The sequence below is a fragment of the Oenanthe melanoleuca genome, chromosome 2, assembly GCF_029582105.1.
Source record: "Oenanthe melanoleuca isolate GR-GAL-2019-014 chromosome 2, OMel1.0, whole genome shotgun sequence".
In the NCBI taxonomy this organism is placed as follows: Eukaryota; Metazoa; Chordata; class Aves; order Passeriformes; family Muscicapidae; genus Oenanthe; species Oenanthe melanoleuca.
The window spans coordinates 110,145,686-110,168,034 of NC_079335.1; the positions used below are offsets into that span (position 1 = coordinate 110,145,686).

At 35.7% G+C, this 22,349-nt stretch overlaps 1 protein-coding gene across 4 annotated transcripts in view; it reads left to right on the forward strand.

Annotated features, from left to right (window-relative positions):
• Positions 1-22,349, forward strand: part of SLC4A7 (solute carrier family 4 member 7) — a 91,165-nt gene that overhangs the window by 35,845 nt on the left and 32,971 nt on the right. For 2 of the 4 annotated variants that reach the window (XM_056484426.1, XM_056484427.1), the window contains exons 3-7: positions 9,347-9,490; positions 11,677-11,812; positions 12,841-13,001; positions 15,197-15,385; positions 18,131-18,481. In XM_056484426.1, coding sequence (XP_056340401.1) covers positions 9,347-9,490; positions 11,677-11,812; positions 12,841-13,001; positions 15,197-15,385; positions 18,131-18,481 — 981 coding nt within the window. The remainder of the gene's footprint in view (positions 1-9,346; positions 9,491-11,676; positions 11,813-12,840; positions 13,002-15,196; positions 15,386-18,130; positions 18,482-22,349) is intronic. The other 2 variants (XM_056484428.1, XM_056484429.1) reach the window with 1 other exon arrangement.

The following is a 22,349-nucleotide window of genomic DNA, read 5'->3' on the forward strand; positions in this document are numbered from 1 at the left end:
TTAACAAATAACTAGTAAGAAGTATCTGACAAGAAAAATGTTTTCCAGTAGGATTATCACATACATGAAGCTGTATACAGGCAGAGATTTTCTCATATAAATAGGAATTATTCTTCGTGTCCACATATATTTTTTAGTATCTTGTCTATTTCTAAGGAATAAATTTTTTATTGGTAGAATGGGGCAAGGGAGGGGCAGCATATAGTTTAACTTTTATCAAAGTGAAAACTGTTACAAAGTAAGAACAAAATGTTTTTTGTTTCCATTGTGGAAGAGAAAGGGATATGTAGGTGTGATTGTTCAACTCATATATTTACCTTCTCAGAGATTTTTCAAATTCAGGGTGTTTTAGAGGATAAATATATGTGAACTCACATCTCTGTTTAAGAGTTCATTGTTTATAAGCTATTATGATGAAAGTAGGTATGTGGAATTTTTAGGTTTTGTTTTTCATTCTGATATTAAAATTCTACAAGGGGAGAAATGGAGTTGTTGGCTGCAAGCAGTAAAACAATTCCAACTAGTATTATTTTTCCTTTCTGATACAAACTTTTTCTTGTAGGCTTGGGAAGCCCTACAAGTACCTAAAGCATTGGGCAGTGGAAGTGTTTTAAGAGTCTAAACTATTTCAGTCTAGTCTTTGACTATGTGTTTCTGGTGACTTGGAAAGGAGTTCTAGGAATTTTGAACCTTTACAGAAGTGTACATTGATGTATTTTCAAGGAGAGTCAGCAAGCAGTGAGTTGAGTTCAGCTCTGGTGTGAAGCATCACACCTTTTAGAGCCCACATGGAGAAGTGGTACTTAACCTGTTTAAAGCATGTGCAAACTCATGTTGATAGGTTTGATACAGTAGAAGGCATAATTTTGCTATTAATACTAAAGGGAAGATTTCTTGGTGTTGTCAGTATTGGATACTTGTATTTTCTGGAAATTTTGTGATGAATTATTAATGGAAAGAGAAACAAATGCTAAAGGGGAAAACAGATCTTGGACTTGGAGCTTCTCAAGCTCTGCATTCTATTTATGGTGGCTGGCAGAGTGTGGTACCTGTCTGGAGTGACAGTGTTTAGGTTAGAAAGGTTAGGCACAGGCTGCTTGTTTTGTAACACTCTTCCCATAAAAGAGGAATGGTTAGAGATGGTAAACTGCAATTGTGGGCAGACTGCGTGTGTACTAAATAAAGGTACTGCAATTTGCTGAAGCTGTAAGGCCTTATTTTGAGTTAACAAATGTCAGTTTACAGAAGAGCTAGAAAGGGGAATAACATCTTAAAATAACCTTTTTAAGAGCACCTAATGTTCTTAACTTGATGCCAGGCTCTTTGAGCTACAGTGAATGAGAGTAATAACAAAGTAAGCCAGGAGTTGGAAGTAAGGCAAGAGTATTAATGGCAGAGTTATTTAATGTGATCCTGTAAAAGGTATTTTTCTGTTAAATGATGTTTAAGGAAAACTTCCTTTCACTTGAGTTAAGATGTCTGGCTTGATACTACCAGGATGCATCTTTTAAAATGTGTAGCTACTTTTCAGCCTTGATTTGAGGATACATTTGCTAGATACAGTTTAAGGGAAAAGGGATACATTCTGTTACTCGCAGCAGGCATAGCAAAGATAAGGAGTTTACACATAACTGAGGTTTCGTTCCAGAAACAATCTTGAGGTCAGGAATGTGTGTCTTGGTAGGCTAGTTTTCTGTGGCATAAATCCAAGCACTAGCTTGCAAGACTTAAGATGGTTTAATAGCTATCTACTCTCACATTATCCTGTGGCAGGTGTAAGTAATGTTTACATTTTAAGTGACCCTATTATCTCTTACACCTTGATGAGTCTTACTTTTTATTTAAGCAAAGAACTGTGCTTTTCACTTAATTTTAGTTGACAAGGACAAGTAATCAAATAATATTGTATTTTTTCTCCCCTTAGGTGGATATTGTGCATCCAAGTAGAAAATTTGCTGTACAAGTGTTTTGCAATTTGAAGCTTTTTAAAAGTGTTTGACATAAACTGTTTTTTTTTCTACGCGTCTTTTATTTAAGAGAACAATATTTAATGTTTTTGTTCTGACTGCATCAGAAATTTTATAAGAAGACAGCTAACTGCTAACTTTAATACTTTTATAATCTGAAACACACATAATATTATTATTAAAGTAATATGGTCATAAAACTGAAGTTCTACCAAACAGCATGAACCAAAACTTAAAACTTGCATTAAACTTCATAGTCCCAGATCACTCAAATAAAAAAAAAATTGAGATGAGGCAGAAGAGACTGCTTGATTCAGCAGCTCCATTACTTCTTGATGACTTTTCACAACCTTTGCCTTTTTTTAATCCCTTAAAAATCAGTTGTTCCAGAAATTGGCTAAGCTTGTGCCTTGTTGAATATTAGACCTATTTCTGAATGGATGATTTCTCTATTTGCAGTTCACTGAAAGCTAGTGTTTCATAGCAGTTTAAGGTTTTAAAGTGTGAGATTTACCTTTTTTTTAATTTGCAAGATAAATAAAAAAAGAGAGAGAGTTTGATTTTTTTCTCAGGAATGGACAACCCTTCTATGAAGCAAGATTACTTCTGTAATGTTTTTCATATCTTAAAATATCAATGGATGCATTTGGCAAACCAGTCCATTTAAGCGCTTGTACAAGAGAGGGGTGTGATCAAATTTGTAGTGACAATGTATTTGTGACCCATTGAGATGAAGTCATAAAATTTTTATTTCAAAAGTTTCTTATGAAATACTTTGCAAGAGCAGTGTTTTGAATGTGTCTTTACCAGGGGGATGGGAAGTGACGATCTTTAAGATCTGTTGCAACCCAAACCGTTCTGTGGTTTTATGTTGTGTTTAGTGGGCAGAGGGCTGCTCTTGAATGTTGATGGGACTTCCGCTTGAATTGCTTGTTTCTGGGTTTTCTCTCCTGCAACAGAAACAACTCTTTGAAATGACCTTGTATGTGTATCCTTTTTCCTGAGCTCTGTTGCAGAGACAGGCTGGACCAGGGGTCCTGAGCTCAGATAAAGCGTGGGGCCCAGCTCTGGCTGTGCAGTGCAGGGACAGCTTGTCCTCCCTCCCATGGGTACCAAGGGCTGGCTCCTTTCCCAGGCGAGGAAGATCGGTGCTGGCAGTGAGCCACAGGTGGAAATCTGCTGGAATCCCTGTGTGGCACTGCCACCCAGCACTAAGCTTTTCCTATTACTACTCCTACCTGCATGCCAGGAAGGCTGATAATGCCTTGTTGAATATCATTGATTGTGTCCAATAGAAGTATTCAGTTCATTTTTCTCTATGATTGCCAGTATGAACTCATTTGGTTTCAAGTCAGAAAAAAATTACTTCTGAGTGTAATGAGCAATCTGGCATTTAGTGTTTTTGTCAGCATAATATGCCAATCTTTGTCATGTAGTGAGAAAACACTCTTTCTGCACTGCTTTACCCTGTGCTATGCTAACTATGACTTGGGATTGTGCTTCTCAGTTTTATCAGTTCAAGTATAAAGAGTGTATTCTCAGATAGACCTAATTGCTAGGAGCAGCAGGAGATTTCAGAGTGCAGCCCAGGATGTGTAATGGATTCTAAAATACGCTATACTGTGGAGAACTTTGGGTTCCAGTCATGGCATGCTGCTATCCCTTGCAGAATTTTCTTTACTTCTTTGTACAGGTTTGGTTAGAAAATTTTATCTCAAATGTTTAATTCTGAGAACAAGAGATAGCTTTTATTAAATAGTTCCTTTAACAAGAAGAACCCTGTGTAATTAAGGACTTCTTAGTAGTCAGTTCATGTGTGGAAGACCAAGATTATATTAAATTATTTTATATTCACTTTTGATACATTAATTCTGTAGAAAAGAATTTGACTCTTTCTTGGGAATGTGCATGAGAAGCTTATAAAATAAGTGGAAAATGCTGTTCGTTCTGAAATACTTAGTTTCTTTCTTATGTCAGGAACTTCACTATCAATACTGTTTTGTGCATTTAGTTGCATCATTCAAAAATAGGACATTTTTTAAAATTAGAAAATTAGCATAGCAGAAATATTTTTTCTAAATTAGTGACTTGAGAGATTTTTCATTATAAATAAAGGGGAGTGTGTGTGTGTAGAGACATTGTTCTTATTCCTTAAGTTTTACCAGAGCCAAGAATATTTGGAGAAGTCCTATGAGCTGTGAAAATTTTAAGAGCAAGAAAAGACACTTTTATTCTTACTCTTCTTCCATCCACCTACTTTCTCCCATTTGTGTGCTTCTACCTTCAGAGCAGTCTTGTGACAGAAAAGGTCACAAGAAGTTGTGCTCGTAGATTGCATTGAGCTTTTTTTTGTGCATACAAGTACTCTCTGTGATGTAAGGGAAATTAATACCAAGGAACGAGATGCTGTGTTCCAGATCTTTCCTACTAGGGTAATGCATTTGGAGATGTGAGTGAAGACATCAAACAGCTGGATTTCTTCCCTGTTCCGTGATCCTAAGAAATGGATTAGGATCTCTCCTGCAAATACTTCCAGTTTTTCCATACTGGAACACTCCATAGTAGGATGAGATAGATTATGACATTATTCGATTAAAAAAGGCTTCTGCATAAAATAAATTATCCATCTTCAGATTATTATTTGAAGATTTTCAGGAAAAATAGTAATTATTTTCACAAAGTTTTGGTCTTCAGCAGACTTGAGAGCTTATTGAGAAGATGGGGTCACACTGGTACGTTGCAAAAGGGTGAGGGGGATCACAGATAAGATGCTATATTGGAAGTGATAGTTGGATTTTAGCTTTTTTTTTTTTTTTTTTTCAGATAGTGTGTTGTTGTAGGTTGATATAGGTTTCCTAGATAGGCTGTAGAAGATATGTCCTTAAAAATACTAAAAGGATGGCTGTCATCCTAACTAAACTGATGAAAACCATGGCTTCAGGTTTGAAGTTGGCTCTACTTTGAGCAAGATTGGACCAGGTCGCTCACCTCCCCATCCATCATTAATATATGATTGCTCTTAATTCAAATTTCTAAGTAACAGGATTTGAGGATCCACATAGATATAAACTTGATATTCTTTGCTTTTCCTTAAGATGGAGAACAATATCCTCCTTTCTATGAAGCTTAAAAGGCATCTAGCCAGAGGTAAGAGAAGGTTCTGAGTGGAATTGTACTTAAAGCCTAGTGACATCAGGGCATTTTTGTTGATCTCTCTCAGACTTCAGAAGTCTTCTCTTACCATTTCCATAAGAGCTCTGGGGAGAAATCCAGAAACATAGAGCATTTTCTTTTCTGTAAATGGGATAGGACTTTACCCAAACTGACTTTTGGAGTGAGACCAACCATGTGATTGGAGATCAGCCGTGTGATGAAGACACGTTTCAAGTTCCTAACATTTAAGTTTGTTTCATATCGATAAAGGCCTTAAGCAGTAAATACTCTCAGTGGATTTGAACAGCTAAGCTTGGATAAAGTCATGTTGGATTAAAATGAGCAATCATCTCTTGAGCTTTGTATTACTAAATTTAGTATTGGGCAGTCTACTAATTCTATTGATTATTGGTTTATAGTAATTCTGTAAGAAGCTTTGTTTGAAAGTGGTACTCTGCTACAGACATTTACGTGAATAAAGCTTTGAAGGTCACATAATGTACCTTTTGAACTTTTAGACACAATATTCAAGTAAAGGTTGTGTCCCCTTTAAAAATAACACCCAATGCTAGAAACTTGAAACCCAGCTTTTTTAGAGTAAAATTTCTTTCCATTGCTTTCACTGATGATATATTAATTTTCTATTAATTGCCTTTCTTAAAGATCTGTTTTTAATTTTGTTTAGGTTTAGTTTTTTGGCCAGGCTGAAGGATATCGTAAGTTGTTTCACCCAATTCATTGGGAATGGAGGAAAAAAAGGGCCATGTTTCAGTTTCATTTTGCTTTTCCTCATAAATTTATAAGTAAATCTTTATCTGTCCATCTACAAACATTATTACACCTATCTGAATAATGAAGCTTAAGCAAACAGACCTGCTCAGTGCAGCTATCCCATTTTTTTAGAGGGCTTCTCAATGCTTTTCTTTGTTGAGTTAGAATCAAAGTTAAGTTTGTCCAATTTGTATTATGTAATTTTGTCCCACCTTTGGAGCTGCATATGCCTGTAAAACTTTTCGGGTAATCACGGCAGTATACTCAATAGCAGTAGTTGATTTTCTAGACAGTAGTTGAAATGTCTTTATGACTGTTTGTGATACCAGAATGAAGGTCCTTTTCCTAAGGAACAGTCAGGTGCACTCATAAGCTTCTGTTTGTTGTAGGTAAATTTTTCTTAGTTTTATTGTGCTGCCACCCGCACTGCTTGCTCTGAAAAATATTTCAGAGGCTCTTTGTCAGCATCAGGATTTTTGTTATAGTTATTCTGATAGAATTACATTGGATTTACTTTGTAAATGCTGAACATCATTTGCTCATTGACATTTCATATTAGTCCCAAAATACCATTGCAGATATCTGAACACTTTTCATATACAGAAATGGTTTGGGAAAGGTATTCTTGGCTTACATTTGCCTGCAAGACCATGTCTATATGAGCAAATAGTCTCACAGTATGTCCCTTCTGGGCAGTGTGGGCTGAAGGGCAGGATAATAACCCATGGCTAGACTGTTCCCTGTCTCTGTGAGACCCTCGTTTGTTCAGGCAGCAGGAAAGTGCTTCATTTAAATCTTACTTTTGGAGTTGAACAGCAATATCAAATGCTACAGGTTGTGGACTGACTGTCCACTTGCTTGGCAGTGCATACTTGGTGTGCTTGAGGCAGCTCTGATGCACGTGGAGATGATTCTGTGGTTCTGTGATATTAAAAGTCATTTGCTATGGACACAGGTTGTTTAAAAACACCTTCTGTCTGTTGCTTACTTGAGCTCAGTTTTCCATAGCTTTTACCTGTGTCTTTGCAGCATATCTGCTCTCCTCTAAACTTTTCTACTGGAAAAAAAATTCTATGTCAGTGCAATTAGGTAGAAGGAGATAGACTCCTCATTTGCTTGTTCCACCCCTCCTCCATGCAGCAATGTGGTCTTTGACTATGGAAATGGTCATGCTTTTACAAATGCCAGTTTTTGCAATAGCAAGGTGTATTGTTTAATATGGAGGTCCTTGGAAAATCTGTGAGAGATTTTCATCTCAAATTAGTGGAAACAGCAGGAGACCAAAATGTGGAAGTCCTTATTTTTCAGGGAGTAAAATCCTGAGCAATTTCAGATTCCTGTAAAGGTTGGTGGTTTGGGTTTTTTTGTTTGCTTTTGTTTGCTTGGTTTCATTGTTGTTTTTTTGTTTGTTTGTTTGTTTTTTGTAGTGAAGTAGTCAAAATACATGGTTTAAACAGTCTTATTAACAATACTAAAGCAAGCAGTTATGTAAAATGCTCTCTAGAAGTATGCTAGAGTTTCTATTCTAGGAAGAAATAGTTCCTGCAAAGAATCCAACACACTGGCAACAAATAGAAACGTTCAAGTGTATATATAAGCTGTAGTTTGATACTTGCTAATTGGATATATGAAATAAAACAGAAACTCTTAACAGGCCTAGTAACAGCATTTGCAGTGAGTAGTGGCTCACTCAGTTGGAGCTTAGAGTGGGATGTGGTGAGTAATGCAGTTATTTTTGAACCTCATACTTTTACTTTCCCTATCCATAAGTTTATTGTATCATGATGGTGTCAGGAACATGACCATTGTTAATGGTGTCCCCTGATCATATTCTATACAAAGTGCAGTGATTCATAGGTGTCACATTGGCATTAATTTCTCTGGGAATTGCATTATGCATAGCAGTCATGGAGGTCAGAGGTTAGGCTGGTGAGCAGGGGCTGGCTATTGTTGTTGTAAGAAACTCACAAAAGACAAGTCTCTCTCTATAAATAGGACTGATGAGTGCTTCGAGAAATTAATCTCTTTTCCACTCTTACATGGAAACAAATAGCTTTTGATATGCTTCATTTCAGATTTGGTCATAGTGCCAGTCAGTCAACTCTAATTAAACTAGTGTTGGAAGTGTGTCAAGAATTGGGTCTTGTTATGTGAACAGGAAACTTTGACCAAATTAATTAAATGTTGAATTTACATGTGTTAATAATGATCTTTGCTTGTGTTTTTAGTTAATGTAGCACTGTAAAAATATACAACTTCTGTAAAGAAGTATCTTTTTGGGCTTAAGGATTTTTTTTTTTGGGAAATAAGCTTGACATGTTTTTGTTTCTTTGAAACTCTCTAACCACCAGGAATTTTCAATATCTTAATCTAGTGTATGTGTGCTAGACACACACATATATATTCGTATATGTGTAGTCACAGTTTCTAGGGCTTGCCTGCATAATGTAAATTTGCTGAATTTGCATCTGTCTAAGAGCTGGAAGACCACTTCCTTTTCCTTTGGTTAATGTCAGGCTTCTGTAATAACTCTTCAACGCTATGAAACAGAGCATTTAGTCTTATAGTTAATTTGTCTCTTCCTGTGATTGTTTAAATAGGAATTGAAAAGCCTATTGTATATACTATCTCCAATACAGGAGACATGGTAGTAATATTTTTATAACAGTCAGTTGATTGATATCTTTTGCTAAGATGTTGATGCTAGTATTGTCTTGATGTGAAAGGTCAAAGGAAAAGCAAGATGTTGAAAGTACATGTCTGAAAGAGCAGTATCTATTTATTTGATGATGTGCTCCTAAATTTTTTAAAACATTCTAGAATAGGAAAAAAAAAACCCATTCCACCATCTCTGGAAGTTATTTGAAGTGTTGGACATACATTTCAAAACAGAAGTTCCTTTTATATTCCTGATACTAAATTAATGGTGTGATTTAACATCGTTTTCACCTTGATGTATTATTTGCCACTTGAGGAAATATTTGCAACTCTTTTAAGGGTAGAAAACTACTTGCAGACTCTAAATGGAGGGTAATTTCTTGATGAAGTTAATAAGCTGAACCAGGAGATTATTTTGTCTGTCTTATAACAAACTTAATATGAATCCCTGCAAAAGAAGAGGACTGTAATGTAATTTCGCTGCCTTGGCCTCGTGTTTATCAAATTGCATCTTTCAGTGTTACAGGTCAAGCTTGTATTTCTGAATTACTTGTTTCACAACTAAATTCTTAAACTGAATAATAATATGACCTAATTTATCAGAGAAATGAGTCTAGTACTAGTTCCTTGACTAGTACTGGAAGGACAGAAAGGAAATGGTCATGTTAATTTACTAAAGGTAGTTTTGTCAAGTGATTTTGGATTTCTATTTCTTAAACCCCTTGTCTTTAGATACTAAATTTGGGCTGTAGGTAATTTTTTTATTTCCTTGTGTCCTTTTGAACTTTCTTGAAAAGGCCACAGAGCTGTGTATATTGGAGTTCATGTCCCACTCGGAAAGTCAGGCCGTCGACGGCATAGACATCGTGGGCACAAACACCACAGAAGAAAAAAAGAAAAAGAAACTGATAGAGAGGATGGCCGAGAATCTCCATCATATGGTAAGAAATTAGTTGTGCATGTTCTTCGTGTGTCCTGAAAATAAATCTGTAGTAGCTACTCTGTGCTTAAATGTTGTTTGTTTTGTGCTATTTCTTTTATTCTTGCTGTAATAAATGTCTTTTTGTGTACAATCAGACAAGGATTTTGTGGTTGTGTTTTATCTAAGTCAGAAGCTGTTGGACTTAGTCCAGCTGTCTGCATGAATGTTCAGCAGCCTGCACTGAATAGGTTAGACTAGAGCTTTGTAATGCTCTCCTGTAGCATGAAAATCTGTGTTATTTAAATTAGACACCTTTTTTCAGATTGTGTAGTCGTGTATGCTTCTTCCTCTGATTTTTGAAACTAAGCATGTAGCTGTGAAAAGCAGCATTTGCCATGGTAATTTGATCAATGATCTTATTTTATTTAAATATTTTCTTCAACCTTCTTGCTGTCTGTTAGTAAAGGAATTGCACTGCTTCATAAGTTTGTGGTTTGGATCATGAACTGCCCCCCACCCTGACCTATTATCCTCAAGAAATGACAATTCTGTCATATCATTCTCTGAAATGAAATTATTTGGCAGTATGCTTAGCAGTTTTTCTTCAAGACCCTAAGTCCACCTTTATTCCTACACTGCTATGAATGGCCAAATTATGGTTCAGTGTTTGAATTTAAGTGTGGACACCATGCTGTTCACTATGACCTTTCAGTGACTAGCAGCATGTTCTATATGGGGCCAGTACCTGAAACAAAGGAGTTTTCAAATGGAAATGCTTTGACAAATCTCCTTTTACCATTCTCCTATGGTTCTTGGTTTCAACTATCTTTGTGGCGTCCTGTCCCAAATACGAATTGTTATAACTGATGTTATGTTTGTAGAATCTTGCTGTACAGTTTTGAAGAAACAAGTGATTTTAAGTTGATAAAATTCACTTCTCTGTTCTGGTTGTTTCTGTATACTCCATGCACAGGATTTGGCAGGATTTTGGGGTGTGTTGGTTCTTGGGTTGGAAACAATCTGCTGTAGACCTGAACTGATAATGAATGTTGTTTGCATTCAAGAGCACATTTCAGAATTATGCTACTGGATGATGGTATATACCAGAACAAAAATGCTAAAGCAAAACTCAATTTGAATTGAACTTTGCTAGTAATTCAGATCTTATGTTTAAATCTAAAAGGCCATTTTCCTTCTACAGTAGAAGCCTACAGTTGTATGTTCATATGTAACAGCTGTGAGAGTGATGTTTCCGTGAACAAAGTTAAGAGTTTTAAAATCTGAGAAAATTTTAAAAAATTTTAAAATTGAGATTTACCTGGATTTTCTGTCTGACCTTCCATGAGATAACATTGTAATTAATACATTATTGAATCCTCATAAAGATGAAAATTCACTTGAGTTGATACAAATTCCTTGTATAAGTATTAAAAGTATCTAAAATCATGTGGTTTAATCCTGTTTTTTTTTAAGTTTTGCTCATATTAATTGAAATCTAGTACTTACTTGATCAATAAGGATAGTTTAATTTTCTAGCAAGCTATTGAACCTGTTCCGCTAGGCGTTATACTCTGAGAAGTTAAAATATTTTCTGGACACTTCAGCTACATAGTTTTCTACTTTCCTATGCTATTTATACATATTGCTCCAACCATGCAATGAAAAAATTTTATCCTACATAAATAGCAACAGACCACAGAAATATCTGCTGCTCTAACAGTGAGCACCTGGCTACTCACTGACTCTTTTGAACTATTGCTTGGGCAGCTAATCTGTAAGTAAAGCTGTTTGTTTCAACTTTTTCTTTTTTAGTGTCTTGTGTCATGAAGGTATTAATTATTTTGTTCTCAAAATGAAAACAAAGTTTCCAGTATTTTGGTATATTAATTTCTACTTTTTTTTTTAAACCAAATTTGCTATTGATGTTAATTTTCATATTGGCATTCTACAGAAGAGCCAAAAATAGTTAATTAATTTGCATAAATACAGATTTCCAAATGTTTTATTTTCAGAAACAATGCAAAATTTTCAGAGAACCTTTTTTAAGAAAGACATGTGTAGGTTTCTTTTGTTCCTCTTGCCTCTAAGAGAATGTTGTCTTGCATATTTCTAGCTGAAGATAGGAGATTTTACTGTTATATAGTGTTTCTTATATCATAAAAGTATGAATACTTCTAAATGATTCAGTTTCTCCCTTTCTTTAAGACACACCATCCCAACGAGTGCAGTTTATCTTGGGTACTGAAGATGATGATGAACACATTCCTCATGACCTCTTCACTGAAATGGATGAACTTTGCTTCAGGGATGGAGAAGAATATGAATGGAGAGAAACTGCTAGGTATGTTTGGAATAGAGTGTTTCAAGCTTTATCTTATAGTAATTTTATTTCAAAGAATTGCAAACCAGGTTTGGCTTAGAATCTTCACTATCTGTAGGAGTTGTTTACTCAAATCATGCTCAGCAAACCAAACTTTAGTTCTTCTTGTCCTACTCTGAAAGAATCAATAATGTTTTCAAAAGACCCTCAGTCTTTCTGGTGATGTGTTATTTCCCCTAAAACTGGTCAAACCAAACATTTAGAAAGGTAGGAGTTTGCCAAGTTATAATACACACACACACACATATATGTATGTGGATGTTCATCCACAGAGTGTGGTATTTGCAATTTCAGAAAGCTCTTCAGTATATTATTGCCAATATATTAGTAATATTTTTGCTGAAACACAAAGGAAGTTAGGTAGTATGTTTTTTCTTGGGTAGTATCTGGTCAGTTTTTAGCAAATTGCATGCCTGAGCATTACAGGATGCCATGATTGTTTTTAACCCTTACTTACTTTGCATCTGCGTTGTGGTGAATTCTTCTGCATTCAGTACTTCCAACTACTTTGTTGCATATTAACTTTTGTAAAAAATCAATTTGCATACTGCCTTTGAGTGGGAATCAAGATCAGTTTATAGTTTCATGTGTTGATATTGCCTAGTTCTGAAATGTCTCACTTAGCAACCTTAGGAGAGTTGAACATGCTATATGGTATGTTTCAGACAGCTTTCTAATCCTAAAATAATGAAATCAAGATGCAAATCAGGTAATAAGGCAGACTGCCATATCCTTCACAAGAACATGTGAATAGAGAGGTATTGGTCAAGCCAAAAGAAACAAAATAGGTAAAAATTAAACAGTTGAGAGTGGTTATTAAGGCTTGATAAAAATGTTAATCAGTTGGGCTATCTGAGAAAACGAAAGCTGGTATGATTTCATGGGATATTCTGTTCTGTGTCATGCCTAAGCCACATGGAAGAGTGGGATTGCTTGCCAAATTTTCCTTCCAGGAGAAATACCAATGTGTATATGTGAATGCATTTCAGGTGGCTGAAGTTTGAGGAGGATGTTGAAGACGGCGGTGACCGATGGAGCAAGCCTTATGTAGCAACTCTGTCTCTGCACAGTCTCTTTGAGCTGCGGAGCTGCATCCTTAACGGGACCGTCATGTTGGACATGAGAGCAAACACACTTGATGAGATAGCAGGTTGCAGCAAAAGCTTTTTAAAATATTTTCTTTCTAAATTCTGCTCCATAAATGGAGGTGTGTATGTTTTTGAAAATACTGTGTTGAAGAAACAGGTATGTGCATGCTTGTTGCACTTTTCTAGGTTGAGAGGAGCTGGTCCTACAAACTTCACTTACAGAAAGCGACGCTGGACGAGTAAGAGCACCTTAGTATGTGTTTTAGGATAAGGCCCAGATCTTGTCTTTATGTTCTAATCCCTTAATGTGTTCTCTGTCTTTATTTCTACAGATGAATTGTAAATATCTGCCAGAATATTTTAGGAGTTATTTGTGCACTTTAGTTCAATAATTATTAATCGTATTTTGGCTGATGTTAACTTGATCCCATTAGTGCAGTTGGTTGTTGCACATCTGGTATTTTTTTCACCTTTATAAGAAGTGAGCAGAAATAAATTTTATACATGATGTTTGACCTAGTGTATTGAGTGTCCTCACTAATCACATGGTCATTTTGGATACTATACAGGCAGCTTTGAAGACTTGCACATATATATATGTATAAGAAATAATTTATAGATACATGCACATATATATACATTACACATGTCTGCTTGCTCTAAATACCTTTGAATTAGTTCTACATAATTTTCCTGGTATCTCTTGCTACAGGTACCACACAGTGGAGTGCCATCTCAGGAATCATATTAGACTTAGGGTTGACGAACACGTGTGTGAAGGACGAGGTGTTTTGTCCTTAAAATCTTTGGCAGTACTTGAAATGTTTTCTTGTTCTGAAATCCTTGAAATTGACTCAGGAAATTGGTATTCCCTTCCTATTTTTCTGACTTACTGAGCAAGAGTGTTCAATACATAATTTGTAAATGTAATGTTTTGGTTTATAATTTTATTTTTAGTAATTGAATTTAGCAATAATCTTAATACATAAGGAAAGTAGTTGCTTAATTCCATGTAACCAGCACTCTGAGTATTGGATATTTTAGTTGGAACTAGGGTGCCTTAAGAGACTGTGTGAATTTGTTTCAAGTTAATTTTAGGTGCCATTGTGAAAGCACATCAGTTAGCAGGGCTTGGTATATAAATGTGTTTTCTTGTTTCCAGGAGCTGGGAATACCCAGTAGGCAATAGTATTTCTTAGTCATAACAGGAGAGAAAGTGTGGCAGGTTTCCTTTTGAGAACCTGTAAAAACTGGGTGTGTGTTACCAGTGATCTCAGAAAGAAGCTGTGCTGTACTGACAGACACTTTGCTGTATGTTGTTCTGTTTGTAAGGACAGAGCCCTGCCCTGAGCTCTGAACTCTAACATTTTTCATTGCAAGAAGTTCTATGCAATTTCAGTTTAACAATGCAGTTAAATCTTGATACATTAGTTAAAACCGGGAAAATATATTTAAAAATTTGTCACATGGGTTTGTGTTGCTTTGTGCAGGTTGGGGTCTTTTATGAATTTATTTTATTCTTTTATTATTAAAAAAAAATGGATCCTTAAGAAACCACAGTAGATGTTTTCCCTGGTATGTAGGCATTCTTTCCTGGTGTGAGCATACTGGTGAGATGCCCTTTTGAAACTTGATGTTGTTTGACAGATGAGTAGTTAGTTTTAGAGGATATACCTAGATTTTGTTCCATACTTCCTCTTTTAAAGCATGTGAATCACATGAAGTTCAGTAGAAAGTCTCAGGAGCTTAAAGCATCTGAAGATGATAGAAGTTGTGTAATTCATCTCATTCTATAGCAACTTCCATTTTTATGTAGTTGTATATACTTAGAAAAGTAGGGAACACCAGGTTAAGACTGCCACAAGTCTGTTTTCCATTGTGTTTGTCTTTGTGTACTCACTCTTAGTGTAGGTTTGTTGAATACAAAAAATACTAATTTTGAAAGTGAGTTTCCATTGAAAGTTGACGTAAATGGCTATAAGGTACTAAGTAATTTATTTCTTGAAATGATGCTACTAATAAATACTGTCTTGGATCTGAATGTTGTGCTTTTCTTATTCTCACATTTGCTCGTTTAGTGATGTCTGAAAATTTCCTGTGGATCCTTGAAGATGATTTCGCTAAAGAGAAGACTTTAAAATAGATTTTGATTTTCTTTTATTATTTGATGCAACTACAGTGCTTGTGTGAGGTGAAAGAGAGATTTGATAGCTACCTATATAATTTTCTTTTTTCTTCCTTTCTTATTATTGTGTAGATATGGTTTTGGACAGCATGATTGCCTCTGGCCAGCTGGATGAATCCATAAGAGAGAATGTGAGAGAGGCTCTTCTAAAGAGGCATCATCATCAGAATGAGAAAAAATTCAGCAGTCGGATTCCTCTAGTTCGGTCTTTCGCAGATATAGGCAAGAAACATTCTGACCCTCTCTTGCTTGAACGAAATGGTGAGATAAGTTGTAGCATCCAGTTCATACTAACCTGGTAAATGATGTTCTCACTGGGAGATGAAGGAAAGGTCATCTGGTAATAACAGATAAGTGTTTCCTTCTGGGTGAACAAAGAACTAACAATAAGAGTGTGTGTGATGTGTAGCTGTGGATGATATCTTTTACTTTATTCAAATATTCTACTCCTGCCTGTATACCATAGCATGCATTATTATTTTGAAGTATAGTAGCAGACCTACATTGATACTAATGTTTTTTTACTATATGCTTAAATAAAAAGTGCAATGTTTGAGGAATTTCATGGCATAACTTACATGTGTCAGATGGATCCTACTTGGCTTCTACAGTTTTTGTACAAGAGATTTAGTGATCATGAGTTCAGTGATGGTGACAATTACTGTGTTTTAACCCAGTGTTGTTCTGTTCATTTGACAAGAAGTTTGCTATGCCAATGGTGAAGGTAGTACTGTTAGCTAGGACACTGTTTATTTTTATCTTGTTTTGTAGAGAAGGGTCTAACGGGAACAAAAATCCCAAACCCAAGAAAGGCATTAGCAAAGTTGTTAGAAGCTGCACGATATCTTTTTTGAACCAGTTCCTAAAAATTTATTCTAGACATCCAGTCCCAAATGCCAAATAGTGGTATGTACTACAGAGCAGCTTACTTGTGTTCTTGTGTTTTTATGGGGCCTCTATTTTCATCTTTGTTCTTTATTTTCTTTTGCCTTGCATTAAGACACATAGAACTGCAAATGAAATTTTTTACTCTGGTGAAAACTTAATTCTGATTTCAGGGATCGATCCTTGAGGTGAACTTCCTTTTCTGTCTCAAAAGATGCCTCATTACTTAGAATGTGTTTCACTTAGCTAAGTGCTTGTTAGGAGCTACATATGCTGAAGTATTCTCCAGCAAATGCCAGAGCTTGCTGATGGTTTTTGTTAGCTAGTGAATATATGATATATGCTTAAATATTTCTCTTAATAGTTTCAGATTTATTTTTTCAAGAATAAAAATGCAGCTTATTTATCTAAGAGCATAATGTCTTCTGGAACTCCTGACTTTCATGTTTTGTCCAGCAAACATGAAAATTTCACACACACAGACTTGTTTTGCCCATCTTTGAGCACCTGTATCCCCAGGTATAATTCTGCAAATTTGAGATCTCTTTCTTGTCAGTTACCTTTCAGTATCAGTTCCGTTTTTTTAGCCCATTTTATTCTTAATACTCTTTCTAGAGGAGATTATGGGATATATGCTGAAACAAGAAACCAGTATAATATGATAATATGATGAACTCCTTGTCAGCATATATGGATTTACTTTTCTCTTTATTGTCCTTTGATAACCTTTTAATAAGCTGGTAAATCAAGCATGCATATGTGGATATTAGTTCTTAGGCTCCCTGGGGGTGTGTGTGTGTGTTAGGACATCTCATATTCATGATTTATTACAGGTGTACTTATGGAAGTTAGTTATTACTGTAGTGATTATTATAGGCAAAATCAATCAAGTCTGCTCTGTTGGTTCTATTTTCTTTACTACTCTGCAGTTTTATGTTTTAATAATTGAGTTTTGAGGCTTTTGTTCTTACATCAGGTTTGTATCTGTAGGATCCATTCTTTCACTGTTTGAAGGGTGGGGAATATATGTGAGTTTTACCAAGGTTTGCTTTCTGCACCTCTTTCTTAATTATTCTGGGGTTGTTCAACTTTCTGGTCTCTGTAGTGCTTGGTATAAATGTGAGAGTAAATGTGTCTAGTTTGGTGTTTCCTTGCTTGATGGCATGGTACATGAAACCAGCATGTTTTGGATTTCAGGGATTGTAGGAGAAGCCATCAGTAATATTTTCAAGGAGACTGGTCATCCCAGGAAAAGTGTTTGTGGCAAATGGGACAAATGGTATCACTAAACCTTTTAATGGGAGCCCTAATATGAGCATAAACAGTCTCTCTTCTTGTTAAGGAAGAACTGAAATCTATTACAAGCTCTAGTCTGAAGGAACTATCACAAGACTGTGTTCTCTTCATATGAAATTAGTGGGACATGGAAACTAGAGCAACGAAAGTAAACAAGGAATTTTGGAGAAATGTTTGATTTTAGGCATATGGGGCTACTGGTAAGTCACAGCAAGAGGATATAGACAAGGAGCTGTGTATCTCATTTTTGTGCCCTCTTCAAAAATATACATTAGACTACAGCTGCCTGGGAAAATTCTCAGTAAAATAAGACTTTTATTGGAAGTCAGTTACATTTAACACATTTCGATATGTTTGGTCATGATCACTTGAAAAAATTAATAATTCTTTGTATATAATGGATAGAGTTAACTGAAGTCTTATGATGTTTTGGTTGCTAATGATTTTTTAGTTTCTTTTTTGAATGGATTAACAGCAGCTGCTGTGCAATTTGGAATAAGGAATTCTAGAAAAATTGAAGTCAGTTTCAAGAGATTTTTTTTTTTTTTTGTTAATAAATCTTACTCTGACTTAGATATCTCCCTCAGATCTTTGGCATTCTAATTAGTACTCCTTAGTAATTTCTGACTTTCCTAATGTCTGATACCAGATTTTTATCTTATCTCTTACTTACTTGCATGAGTATGACACTTGGGCCCATAAAGCTTGCAATTTACTATGTAAATTGTTAATGCATATTTGTATCTGTGTGGTTTTGTTTTGTTTTAATTTAGTGTAATATATCCCTTTTGTAAGCCTCATGGTGTTCCATTTGTTTTATCTCAGGGGAAGGCCTCTCAGCCTCCCGCCACTCTTTGCGAACAGGTCTCTCTGCCTCCAATCTTTCCCTGAGAGGAGACAGCCGTTTGTCAGTTCTTCTCAGTTACCTCCTTCCTTCTTCAAGAGCTGGGACCCCGGCAGCCTCAAGGTGTACAACCCCTGTAACCACCCCTCAAAACACACCACCCTCCAGCCCTACCTGCAGGCTCCCGCCAAGCCCACCTCAGGGCAAGGAATTGCTGGTGTCACCTGCCAGTGATGATATTCCTTCAGTAGTAATCCACCCACCTGAGGAGGACTTAGAAGTGCAGGAAAGCCAGGAAACGAAGACAGAGGAAAATATTGGCAAAACACCAGGCAACTATTGAAATTTAAGCTGTCGATGTGTGATGCTCTCTGCATCTGGATCACTTGCATTGCAATGTTTTTGGCACAAAGAATATGATAACTGTTACCTCTGCCTGCATGTTTATTTCTTCTCAGTTGTGACTGTCTTCTTGTTTGGCATTTTTAACTTTTTAGCTTTTAACTAAAGTAAGCAAAAAATTCTTTAATTAACATTCATTTGTGTAATTAAAAAGGAGTATGGTTTTAAAATCTAATATATAAGCAAAATGTCAAAAATGGTGGCCTTTTCCTTTCACTCACCTACAGTCCATAGCAGGTTTTGCTTTGGTTTTGTCAATAGTTGAGTTAATGTTTTAAACCAGTGTTTTATATCCTGAGATAGGTATAGCTGAAACCATGGTAAAGTATTAGAGGTGAATACAAAGAGAGTTAGGAAGGATACAATTATCAGTGGCATTCACAGTTTAGTTGTATCATGAAGCCTTTAAGCAGTTTTATTTTTGCTTTTGTGCTTTTTACAACCATGGCTGTTAAAGCCAGCACTAGTTAACTGATGAAATTGTCAGGTTCAGTTCACCTGCAGCTGTTTCTGGATAGTTCTCCATTAGTGCACTGCTTTAGCATCAGACACCCCATTAGTGTTTTATTGTGTTCGGTATGCAAAATTTGAGACAGTAGTTAGGAGCTTGTAATTGTAGGCCAGAGCTCAGCAATTTATTATTTTTTTATCTGCAAAGCTATTCTTTATATGTAAAAAGGTATGTAGGTGTATAGATAAGTTGAAAGAAACTGTTAGAACTTTCCATCCTTCCTTGGAATGTTTTTAGTAAAAGTTTCATAACTTGTGCATTCGGCATATGTACTGTTACACTTGCTTTACTTTTGCAAAATTACCACCTATTTAGAAACTTCAGAATTCTTCTTGGCAGATTGTGTTTTTAAGAGGGGATCATTTTTCTTTTTGGTCTTCAGGCTCTTCTTCCCCTTCCTAGAAATTTGTCTTGCCAAAATCTATCTAGTAAGTTTATCTGCTTTAGGCCTGTATGTGTTGGGAAGGGGGGGGACTGGTCTCCCTCAGTTCTTCCATCAGTTGAGAGTTTGCTTGGTTTCTTCCTCACTTGTTAAATAAAAGCACAATAACATATAGCAGTGAAAATATGCTGACAGAGAAGAGGCTGTGGTTATCTGCCTTTTCACATTGGCAGCCAAGTCACTGAAAAGGAAAGAAACTACGTCATAGTTTCTTATCTTCAGTTGCAGTATAGAGGCCTCTTCATGACTTAAATTCAGAAAAGCACACACAAATCTTTGACTTCCTTATGGGAAATTAAGAGGTCATCTTCCAAATGTGCTTAGAAATCAGAAGTAGAATAATAGCTGTAATTTTTTTTCCAGTTCTCATTTCTCTGATAGGAATGACAGCATGCCAGACACAAGATCTTTAGAATCCAGGAGAAGGCAAATAAATGAAGCTCAAATACATGATACTATTATTATCATCACTCATAAGGCTTTCTACTAGAATCCTCAAGTCATGTTCAAATTACTTTTGTTCCTCATGCTGATGGTTCTCATAAAGAAAAGAATCTGAAAGGGATGATTTCCCAGTTAATCCAGAAGTCTTTCCAGAGAATGATAAAAACCAACAAAGAAGGTATTTTTGTTTTCTGGGGTTTTCTTCCCTTTTCTAGCTCAAGAAATCATCTGACCACAGAAAGACACGTTTTTTCCTTAGAGGTGCTTTTGAGGACATTCTCAGACTATGACTTCAGGGCTACAACTGAACAAATCTCTGTCTTGGGAGACAAGAATCAAAAGAAAACCCTGACAAGGAAGTCAACTTCCTGGTATTAATTAGGGGAAAAAGCCTGTTGGAGTCAGCCCAAATTTCCTGGTCCTATCCAGTATAGGTTATGGTCCGTATCACCTCTCTAGTAATTCAGAATATTTCAGTCTGAATAAATTTTACACATCTGAGTTTGCCTCCTGTGAGCATGAGGAATTGTGTTAATTTTCTAATACGTGGGTTTTTTCTGTTTACATTCCTCTTTCATTTGCCTTGTGTTATTCAGACACTTATTTTTTAGTTTTCATAAATAGCTGGAAGGTTACTGAACTTACTGTGAGTTACTGTAAAAGGAGGGAAAAGAGACACATCTTTGGTCTACCACTTAATTTTGATCAGCTAGTCATCAATTCATAGTAAGTCAGCCAGACAAAGGCTTCTCTTAATAATGTTTTTAAATTTTGTCATCAGTTGAAGAGCAGGATTTGTTTTCCCATCTTTGAACTGTTGAATAATGAATTCCATAGGCAGGGCTGGGAAGTAAGCTCTGTGTGTCATAGCTAAAAATTAAAACTGTTAATTCACCAGCATCACTGAGGTTTCATAACGTCCGTGAACAACAGCAGAGAAGTCTGTTTAAGAGGTCTTTTGGTCCACTGATAAATGTACTTTAAAACTGAACAGTGTAACATTTACAGCAGCTTTCCTCTTACAGTAATTGCTTCCTGAAATTAGTAATTCGGAAAAGTTTGCATATTTGCTCTGTAGTAGTAATTTAAACTTTTTTTTTTTTTTTGCATTAGAACTGCATTGGAATTTAGTTTTAAAAATGGATTTTAATTTCTTCAAATACAAATATAGTTAACTTCATATTTATAAGGTTTGTATTATATAATTTTTGCCATTCTAAATACAGTTATTTTGGAATAGTCATGCTTAGATGTTGAACTCATTATATTACTCATCTTTTTGTATGAAACAGATGTGAGACAAATGTATGTAATTATCTTGCTTTCTTTTTTCTGTAGATAATGTTAATTAGATTTTTGTGATCACAGTATTAAGTAGAAAAAGCATATGATCATTAGTGAAGTTGTAGTTATAAGTACCTTAACTTAAAAAATTTACGGGGTTTTATTCTAAATTACTCAAGGCTCACTCCACTGTAGTCTTTTGGAGGAGAGAGGTGGTCCATCTTCCTAACTAACATCTGGAGGAGTGCTGTGTTTTTAAGGATCCCCTTGGTAGCTTGGTAACAATGAGTTTCTCTGTCTTAAAATCTGGAAAGTACTACTAGGTAGTTGTCCTTGAGTTGTCCTGGAGAAGAGAGGGGAAACAAGTTCTTTTATTAATGTGAGATTTGAATAGAAGTGCTTCACTATTAAAGAAGATAATTCTTTTGTTCAGAGTTTCTCTATAAATACTAGAATGATGGATATGTGTAATGAAGTTCAGTCTCATGCAGAAATGCTTGCTCAGGTCTGTAAAGCTGTGAATAGTATTGTCTTGTGAGAGCAGCAGTCTGTCCAACTGTAAGGCCAACAGAAAGAAAAACTATTCACACATGGTTTAGGATCAGACAAATGCTCCTGTGTCAGTGCCAAAACTTGTGGGCCTTAACTGTGACTGTTTTGTGAAATTTTGAAGGCAAACCCTTTAGAAGAATCAGTATCACTTAAATACTGAAATAATAAATATTTCTGCTAATATGTAGAATCCTAATCCTCTGTCCTTCTCCTTCATTGTTTCTCCACTTCTTGTTCTCTTGCTCACAGTGTTTTTCCAGAAAATGCAAAATGATGCATTATGGCTCATCTTTTATCAGTTAAAAACATTTTAAGTTACCTGTATTGTTACAGAGAAGGAGGAAAACAGTGAAGAAGTTTGTGCTAAACTTCTATATTATGCTGCTCTTCTGCGAACTGTTTAATATTTCTTTCTAATTTTACAAACATGAACTCCTAAGCAGTTAAATACTTTGATCAGCTGATTTCCTAGGTGGTTGATGATATGATTCTTGTGAATGACACATAAATCTTGGAGCAGAAGAGTAGAACATGTTTTTTGCTGTTGGGGTTTTTTTGTTTGTTT